The 10207-nt window shown below is 51.0% G+C and overlaps 1 protein-coding gene across 1 annotated transcript; it reads left to right on the forward strand.

Annotated features, from left to right (window-relative positions):
- The first annotated feature begins 6664 nt into the window (after positions 1-6664).
- Positions 6665-8164, forward strand: KCNA2 (potassium voltage-gated channel, shaker-related subfamily, member 2). The gene has a single exon (XM_006899297.1). It carries the CDS (start codon positions 6665-6667, stop codon positions 8162-8164), a length of 1500 nt encoding a protein of 499 aa, XP_006899359.1.
- The last annotated feature ends 2043 nt before the right edge of the window (positions 8165-10207 follow it).

Raw genomic sequence — 10207 nt, forward strand, 5'->3', positions numbered from 1 at the left:
CCAGAGAGAGAGAATCAGGGAGAACGGAACAGATACTAAAGCCAAGTGATTGACAGGATATAGAGAGATCTAAGGTAGGGGAGAAAGAGAGCTGATAAGGCCTGTCAGCCGTCTGGTTTGGGGAGCTGGATGAACCTTGGTGTTTCTCACAGCAGAGGAAGTGTGAAGGGGGAAGTAAGCTGGGAACTGGAACAAATGAGAGAAGCTCAGATGAGAAGCCTGGACTGAAAACAAAGGAACCAAGGTGCCATGGCAGCAGCGTCAGGGAAGCTGCTTCAACTGCCTGGAGCACTAGTCCAAATGCTGGGAAGAGCTAGCTGCCTCCCAGAATGAACCAGTTACCACTGTGAGCAGCTGGGACTCTATGAGTATGGGACTTCTCTGAGGAACTGACGATGAAGACGAATTATCCCTCCTATACATGAGAGCATTCATATTTGCCTTCTCCAATGTCCAGGACTTCCTGGGCAGCCTAAGGCATATCAACAAAGAGTCCTGAATCAGAAAAGCCCAAAGTCAAGGACAGAGAGTGGTGGGACACTGCCAGTCTACTCCAGAACAATCACCCACAGGGCAGCTGAATTCCCAGGAGGTCCCAAGGTGTGTAGCTCAAAAGACATCTGCTATAACAGCTCATCACAAACCACCCACACTTCCACTTCTAATGTAGAGGACAGTGGTGGCAATGCCAACAAGGAGGAGAATGGTAATTGAAAAAGAAAGAAAGCGAGTGGCATCAAATCATATATTGGTCTCACTTCTCCAAAGTACTGAGGAGCAACGATGTCAGTCTGGAGAGCCAGTCCTTGGAGAGGGATGTCATGCTTGGGAGGGTGGAGGGACAGTGCAGGAGAGGAAGACACTTGATGAGATGCATTGATTCAGTGACTAGGGAAATGAGAGTAGATATGTCAGAGACAGCTATGAGTCGCAGGTGACTCAGCGGCACAAGCAACAACAACATATTGGTCTCAAACCAGCACTTAACTGTATGCACCACCAACAGGCTAATAATGATGTTAATGTTGTTAGGTCCTGTCTGGTCAATTTTCAACTCATAGGGACCCCATATGAGAGTAGAACTGCCTTGTAAGGATCTCTTGGCTGTAATTTTTATGGGTGCAAATGAAGGTAGATTGAAGCTTCTAACCTTTCAGTTAACTTATAAAAGTTTAACCATTGCACCACCAGTACTTTGATGGCATTGACAGTTAACACCTACTTAGTATGTGTTTTGGCATAGACTTTCAATCAGTACACTGAGCAAAAAACTATAAAGAGGAATGTGACATCACGATTGGAGGGAGACTCATCAAAAACTTATACAAACAATATAACCTTGCTTACAGACATTAATGAAGACTTAAAGCACTTACTGAGGAAGATCAGAGACTGCAACTTCTAATATAGATTCTATCTTAGCATCAAGGAAATAAAAATCCCCACCACTGGACCAAAAGACAACATCATGATAATTGGGGGAAAACTTAAGTTGCCATGGATTTCATTTTGTTTGGGTTGACACACACATGGCAGCATCAGTCCAGAAATTGAAAGACATGCTGCATTGGGCCGTATTCTTGTTAAGAACCTCTTGCATGTGTCAAAAAGCAAAGATGCAGCTTAAAGATGAAGGTGCTTCAAGTTCGAGCCATAGCATTTACAATTGCTTCCTATGCTTCTGAAATCAGACAACAAGTAAGAAAGACAAAAAAAAATGATGCCTTTGAATTGTGTTGTTTATTGGTGATAAGTATTGAATATACCATGGACCACCAACAGAACAAATCTCCCTTGGAGGAAGTGCAGTCCTTAGAGGCAAGGATGGTGAAACTTTGTCTCGGACATTTTCAGTATATTGTCAGAGGCATCAGTCCTTGGACAAAAACATGCTGGGGAAAATAGAGGGTCAGTGAAAGAGAGAAGACCTTCAATGAGATGAATTAACACAGTGATGGCAGAAGACGTCGTGCAGGAGAGTCTTGGGTCACTGAGTCATAGTCGACTCAGTGACACCTAACAATGACAGGCACTGACTAAGTGTTTTATATTACAGTTACACAATCAAAATTTACAGGACAGGGATTGGTCCTAAACATCCCAGCAGCAGTAACTGTACTTCAAACATTACTCTCTGCCTGTGGGTGTTAATGCAATGAGCCTGGTTGTAAGACAACCACCAGAGTGCCTCTCTCAGAGTAAAAACCAAAGACAAAGCAACTAAAACCTCTTATTGCCTAATCATTATGAGTAGCAGCTGCAAAATGTGGGGGGAGACCGTCTCCTCCAAATATTCCTTAACAAATTATTTCACCTGGCAAGCGGTGGAGCAAATAGGGACAGGTCTTGAGTGTGTTGGCCTTGTTGTGAACGGATCAAGGCACACACTAGTTTTCCTTCTGTACCCAGAAATAAGAAGTGATGACCGCTATAGGGTGAGAAAGGGAGCTAACATTGAGCACCCAGCAGCTTAACCACTGGTGCCCTAGTAACACAATGGTGAAGTTCTCAGCTGATAACAAAAGGCTGGTAGTTGACACAAAAACAGTAGAAAGTTAAACAAGCCTCAAGGTAGAAGGGGACATTCACAAAGAAACCAAGTGAGGATTCCAGCATTTATTTATTATCTGTTTGGTGCTGAACATTTTCCATGCAACAGTTTCACCCTTACAGCAACCCTATGAGGTAGCCTCAGTTTGCAGGTAAGGACACTGGGCCCAGACAGGCAAATTATCTTGCCTGGTAACAGGAAGAGGTTTCAGTCCCGATCTGGCTTACTCCAAAGCACCCAGTGCTTCCTTCACTAGGTACAAGGATGGAGAAGGGGGCTTTTGGAGTAGGACCTTCCCACACCAGAGCTCTCTTGAACCCAGAGCACCATGTCTGTGGCAGAGTATGAACAGATGGAACCACTATTTGGAATACCTGGCTGAGCAATTCTAAGAGAGACTTAGAGAACAGAACTGACATAGCTTGGGGCTGTCCTGTGGCTGCCAAGAGCACCTGGGCCCTCTTGGATTCCATATCTGAGCAGAGAGCAGGCAAATCTTCTTGCACACATTCTTCTGTGAGCAAAAGGAGCCCTTCTTTGGCTTAGTATGCTGTAAGCTGCAGACCCAACTTCAGAGATGCCTAGACAAAATGGTCTGTGGGGTGGGTGTTACTGCTCTTAGTTGCCAGTAGTTGATCCTAACTCACAGTCAGCAACCCCATGCGCATAAAATAAAACTGCACCACAGTTTTCAAGGCTGTGACCTTTTGGAAACACATTGCCAGGTCTTTCTTCCTAGGTGCCTCTGGGTGGGTTGAAATGGCAACATTTCTGATAGTCGTTAAATACTCAACTGTTTGTCCCACCAAGAGTCTCTCAGAAAATCCCTGACCTAGGGCAGAGGAGGCATCAGCCTTTCCTTCCCGGGGGCCCTGCGGGGAGAGAGCCTAGAGGGCCAGCTCTGCAGTTCTGCCTGTTCCTGCGGATCCTCCCGGTGGGGGCCAAAGCCGCAGCTAGTTTCTGCCACTGCAGCCCGCACCTGCTGCACTCTCCTGCGAAGCCAAAGCTTTGGCTGGGTAAGGCGGAATGGGGTGAGGGGGTGGGGTGAGGGGTGGAGCGGAAGAAGGGGGGCGCACTTAGATATAAGTGGAGAAGGTGGTCTCTTCAGCGAGAGAGAGGCAAGGAGGGTCAGCAGCACCTGTCTGGCCGCTTCACAGTAATAGCAGCTCACCTCCCGCTGGGTTGAGTCCCTCCTCAGTCTTGGGATAGCTGCTATTGATTCTTTCCTCCTCGAAGGAGCTTTGGAGATGCTACTGCCCCCTCCATCTCTCTGGGCCCTGGCCTCTGGCTCAGCAGCACCCAACTGAGCTCCCCTTAAGCTTCTCTGGTTAGTAGCGTGGACTCTGCCAAATAATGGGGTACTTTCCTCTTGGGGTGGGGGCTGAGGCCCAGGGGCCAGCTAGGTGGCCGGCTCGGAGGCGGCGGGCGGCACGCGTTGCCGGCTCTGGCACCCACCGGCCCCTTTAATTGGAGTTCGCGGGCGGGCCAGGTGCGGCGCTGCGTGGCGCGGTGCGGCGCGGGGCGGCTGCGGGCGGCGGCCAGGCGCTCGTACGCGCCGCCCGCGGGACTGCAGAGCCGGCTCTCGGCTGGCGGTCTGCAAGCCGTTCAGCTGGCGCTTGCCCTAAACCATGATCATGGAGGCTCAGGGTCCCCATCCACAAGGGTAAATCGGGGTCGGGCGTTCAGATGCGTGCGTTCTCTCCTCTACCCGCCTGCGGCGCCCGTCGAGAGGGGCTACGCTGCAAGCAGCAGCGAATTCTGCAAGGTGGAGGGCTTGGGCTGAACTCAGGCTAGCCCGTGTCGTGTCCACACGGCTGGTGGGTGCTGACGCCAGGGCTGGCGCAAGGGGCTTGCACTTTGCGAAGGACAAGTGCACGTGATGGGCTCCGGACCCTCTGGGGTGTGCGTGGCGTGGGGAGAAGGGCGCATCCAGGAGCTAGCGGGTGATGGGAAGTGCAGCTGCCAGCATAACGGTGTCTGGTAAATAGCTCTGGATGGTAGGACCCGAGTCTCTTGGGACGTAAGGCTTGGCTACAATCGCCTCTCAACCACTGAGTCAAAAGGGCTTTGCGGCAGAGAAAAGCTTTCCCCCTTCCCGGGGGCAGTGTGTTGCCGCGGTGACTCTGTGCTTAGGAGGAAAGGAAGCCGAGATCTGGCGCTGCCACTCAGGGTCTCCCACCCTAGAGTTCAGGCTGCACGATTTCCGGGTCGAGATGGAGCCTCAGTGGTCCTTCGGCTCCAGCCTCTGGAGCGAAAGAGCTGAAATGCACTCGGACCTGCAGTGGGAGCGGACCAGGCAAGAGGGGGTTAAGAGGGCGCTCGCCGCCGCGGCCAGCGGAGGCTCCAGTCCTCCGGTGCGGAACCCAGCGCTGAGCGCACCGGGCGGAATCCCGGCCAGAGCCACAGGCGATGGGGAAAGGGCCCAGACCCCTCCCCGCCGTGGGGCCAGCGGGATTGGGCGGGCAGGGGGCCAGCCCGGAAGCCGGCTTCCTCCAGGCTCCCCCTCTGCTGCTGCCAAGCTTCCTCACAGCCAGGGAGGCTGAACGTTTGTTCTGCGCTCCCTACCGCGGAGATGTGAGGGCTTTTCTCTTGGGGAGAAATCCGGTGGTCGGTGGTTGAGCGCCAGCCCAGCTCAAATGTCACCCTGCTCGGTGGGAAGCCTGCGGCCCAGGAATCCCCAGGGGAGCGTAAGTCCAGGGGCTTTTGTAGAGAGTCTGTTTTTGTATAGAGGCGACCTTGCTGGGTGTGGGGGTCTCCTCAGTTGGGCTCTGAAGGTGGTGACTGGGAAGGGCTTCTTTTCTCAGGACTCAGCAGAGGTCAGAGCATGTAGTATGTCTGCAGTCAGCCCTCCCCTTAGGAGACACTGTGTCCTGGCATGGGAAGGAGGGGGTGTTCATTGCCCAGAGTTCCTCCTGATGGCAGCTGAGGGTGAGGGATCTGGCACAGCCCCAGGCAAGCCCGTGGAGGAAAGCAGCCCAGCCAAGCCTGCAGGCTGTTTCCCTGGGAGAAGTACCTTCAAGCTGAAGGGAAGCCTTGCCCTGAGGAGGTTGGGAAGCTGAGGGGAGTTGTCAGGTGTGGCACCAAAATGGAAGGTGGGCATGAGAGTCAGTTACCTCCAGTAAGAGAGGCCACCAGCACCCTTCCAAATCTTGGCACCAGCTGCCCGAAAGCCCTGGTTCCACCTTGCTGCTGTTTTTTCCAGGCAACGTCACACCTCCTGAGGACAGCCAGGAGGACTCCAGCTTTTGCTGAGCTTTGCATCTTACCTCTTTTCTTCCAGAGGCTCCAGACCCAAACTCAGCTCCAGGAGTCCTGTGCGCTCCTGACCCTGCAAACCTCTGCTCCTCCAGCCCAGGCCAGCCCTGGAGCTCACCTCCAGGACCTGGAGCCTGCCCTCCTGCCCAGAATGACTCACCATTATTTCTAGCTCTGATGAAAGGATAGGATGAAAGTTTGAGCTGCCGGTGTGTGCATCGAGGATTCTTGCAGCATCTGCTCTGCTCTACGGATCTTCCCGAGTCCTGCCTTGCCAGGTAAACCAATTGGCCATTTAATAACAACCATGGTGTAGTTATTGGGGGTGGGGCAATGAGAGAGACCCAGGCCCAAGATCCCTCACTTAGGAATACTTCTCAGAATATAGTTATTTGCAAGACATTGTTCACTGTCTGGGAGAGGGCATCCTATCGACCCTCTAGTGTGAGGTTTCCTTTCGTGAAGTCTGAATGGTACTGAGGGGACCTAGCATTGGGCATTCCAGAGCTTCTTTGAGAGATTGCCACCTGCTCCCCTCTGATCTCCAGCCAACTTACAAGTAAAATTTTCGTGTTGCTCGTGGTGATACTGTTTCTATATTCTTGGCTGAGAGATGGCAGACACAAAGCAGCAGCAACCCATGTCGGGCAGCCAGTGCCGGGTGGTCTCATGTCCTTCACTACCTCTGTCTTTCAGCCAAGGGAGGCTGTCAGCCCAGCTCTCGGAGAGCCCAGAGGGCTCTCAGGCAGGAGCCCAGGCCGATGCTACTGTGTCTTCTGGGGCCGTTAGCAGCACCCTGAGTTCCTGCCACCAGGCAGTTGGAAGGCGTAGCGTGAGGCGCTTCTCTCAGCCCCAATTATGACAGTGGCTACCGGAGACCCGGCGGACGAGGCTGCAGCCCTCCCTGGGCATCCACAGGACACCTATGACCCAGAGGCAGACCACGAGTGCTGTGAGAGAGTGGTGATCAACATCTCAGGGCTGCGGTTTGAGACGCAGCTCAAGACCTTAGCCCAGTTTCCAGAGACCCTCTTAGGGGACCCAAAGAAGCGGATGAGGTACTTTGATCCCCTGAGAAATGAGTACTTCTTTGATCGGAACCGGCCCAGCTTCGATGCCATTTTATACTACTACCAGTCTGGGGGCCGGTTGAGACGACCTGTGAATGTGCCCTTGGACATATTCTCCGAAGAAATTCGGTTCTATGAGCTCGGGGAGGAAGCAATGGAGATGTTTCGGGAAGACGAAGGCTACATCAAGGAGGAGGAGCGTCCTCTGCCTGAAAATGAGTTTCAGAGACAGGTGTGGCTTCTCTTTGAATACCCAGAGAGCTCAGGGCCTGCCCGGATTATAGCTATCGTGTCTGTCATGGTGATCTTGATCTCCATCGTCAGTTTTTGTCTTGAAACCCTGCCTATCTTCCGGGACGAAAACGAAGACATGCATGGTGGTGGCATGACCTTCCACACCTATTCCAACAGCACCATCGGGTACCAGCAGTCCACTTCCTTCACCGACCCTTTCTTCATCGTGGAGACCCTCTGCATCATCTGGTTCTCCTTCGAGTTCTTGGTGAGGTTCTTCGCCTGTCCCAGCAAAGCTGGCTTCTTCACCAACATCATGAACATCATTGACATTGTGGCCATCATCCCCTACTTCATCACTCTGGGGACAGAGCTGGCTGAGAAGCCAGAGGACGCCCAGCAGGGCCAGCAGGCCATGTCACTGGCCATCCTCCGTGTCATCCGCTTGGTAAGAGTCTTTAGGATTTTCAAGTTGTCCAGACACTCCAAAGGTCTCCAGATTCTAGGTCAGACCCTCAAAGCCAGCATGAGGGAGTTGGGCCTCCTGATCTTCTTCCTCTTCATTGGGGTCATCCTTTTCTCTAGTGCTGTCTATTTTGCAGAGGCCGATGAGAGAGATTCCCAGTTCCCCAGCATCCCGGATGCCTTCTGGTGGGCAGTCGTCTCCATGACAACTGTAGGCTATGGAGACATGGTTCCAACTACCATTGGGGGGAAGATCGTGGGTTCCCTGTGTGCGATTGCAGGTGTGTTAACCATTGCCTTACCAGTCCCCGTCATAGTGTCCAATTTCAACTACTTCTACCACCGGGAGACAGAGGGAGAGGAGCAGGCCCAATATTTGCAAGTGACGAGCTGTCCAAAGATCCCATCTTCCCCGGACCTAAAGAAAAGTAGAAGTGCCTCTACCATTAGTAAGTCTGATTACATGGAAATTCAGGAGGGGGTAAACAACAGTAACGAGGACTTTAGAGAAGAAAACTTGAAAACGGCCAACTGTACCTTGGCTAACACAAACTATGTGAACATTACCAAAATGTTAACTGATGTCTGATTGAATCCTATTAACATACGCACAGCTCAGTGGCACTAATGCAGATATTGCATAACAGCCTGCATTGTAGTCAGTGTGTTCGACAGTGTGTATCTGGTTCTGCATGGAGAGCAATAGTCGTGACTTTTGATCTTTTGACTTTTGATTTAGAACACAGAATATCTATCCTTGGCTATCATGCAAATCTTCATCGCCAGGTAGTGGGTTTCCCAAGATTGGAGTTACCTATGGAGTTAGGATTCAGAAAGGCACCTTCAGGGCACCTCATGTCACAGCCACAAGCCACCACATCATTACTACTTTCCTTCCTCGCCCACTGCACACGACACTCGAGAGATGCCCTCTCCTCTCCCTCCCACCCCAGCCCCTCTTCGCAGAGAGAAACTATCAGGGTTTTTTCTTGAAAGCTGTGGTAATTATTCAAAAGGTCATTCCCATAATTTTTTATTTTTTTCATTGAACAGAACACACAGTCCTGTGTGTTGGACTTAATTTCTGTGTCACAGACTGAGGTTCGTGAATTGCAGTTGCTGAGTAGATGCTCCGGAGACTTTGTGTTTCATAACAGAAAATGCTGCATTCGGCTTTTTCTCTGCAGTGTCAGTGTGAGGGAAGCCCGGGGGGAGGGACAGTTCGTGTGACCGAATGTGAGTCGTCGAGTTTCACGTTTTCCCCCTTAGGTCTAAGAGGGGGAGAAACTAACGAAGTAAAGGACCGCTCAGCTTCACATGTGACCGTTTGTTTTCAGGCTTCGGGGTCACGAAAACGTGTCTGATTTCCTGGTTACACTAGAGTTGGCAGACATCTGCTTTCCTAGTGCTGTGGCCTCAGCTACACTGACACTGCAGTGGAATTTACCAGTGATGCAATAAAACTGCATGGGTGTTTGTTGCATGAATCTCAATATTTAAAACCCAGGAGATAACCTATTTTCTTAGTAGCCTACACAGTATTCATACTTAGAGTATTACTAGTCTTGGAATGGCATTGAACTAGGATCCTCCCCCACCCCCACCCCCAATGTGAAGGCAAAAAGCTTTCAATCAGGGAGAAGAGCAAAATATAGGCAGACTGGGATGGGGAAGCAGCCCGGCCCAGCCCTGGGAATACAAACCTCTGCAAAGCCAGGAGACCGAGGACAGGGAAAGCAATGTCTAAAGACCTCATGTGGTCGCACCTTAGGAATTAACCTCGCCACGAGCATGACTGTACAGCTGAGCAGACCATCGGGTCCCAACAACAGGCGGATCTGCAGATCCAATGTACATAAATATATACCAAGTATCTCTTCCATGTGTTCCTCTACCTAACGATAGAAATAATTGCATTTGAACATTGTATAAGCTTATGCAATATTTTTGACACAGGGCAATTTATGCATGTGTTTGACTATGTGCACTAGAGTGTATGTATGTATATATGTGTATATATACATGTACATACATACACATGTGTGTATATTTGTACATACACACCACCACCACCACCACCACCACCACCACCCCCCCATATATAAATAAATATGTAACTCTTCATTCTCTGGAGTTCAGGTTCAGGAGCAAATCCACTGCTTGGTGGTTGGGTGTCTAACAGGCTTAATGGGTTATTTTGTCTTACCGGTCACCCCACTGGGCCTGGGTTTGCTGCCATTGCCTCTAAGACTCCGGTCTTCATGGATTCTTAGACGTTAGAATTGTCTTTCTGCCCTCCATGTGCTGCAGCTTCAGTTTCCCGTGGCTGAAGCTTGTCTTACTGAGTGCACAAGGGCCCCCTGGCCCTCCCAGCTCTGGCTGTCCTGGGCCAGACCCACCCGGGCCTCCTGTCCACACTCCACTGTGTTGATCATCTCCATTCTCATCTCTCCCCACCCTGTTTGGTTCTCATCGTTCGACTCTGCGTCAATCACTTTCATGATCATCCCTAAAGAGCCAGAAAGGAACCCTTGCTTTAAAACCAAGGATAATCAAGGAGTAGGACTCCCTGGGACCAAGTTCTCCTGGTCTTAACTTTAAATGGAATCTCCTCTATGTGGAAAGATGGAAA

This window comes from Elephantulus edwardii, unplaced genomic scaffold (genome assembly GCF_000299155.1).
Source record: "Elephantulus edwardii isolate Elephantulus edwardi_28Jun2011 unplaced genomic scaffold, EleEdw1.0 scaffold00252, whole genome shotgun sequence".
Lineage (NCBI taxonomy): Eukaryota > Metazoa > Chordata > Mammalia > Macroscelidea > Macroscelididae > Elephantulus > Elephantulus edwardii.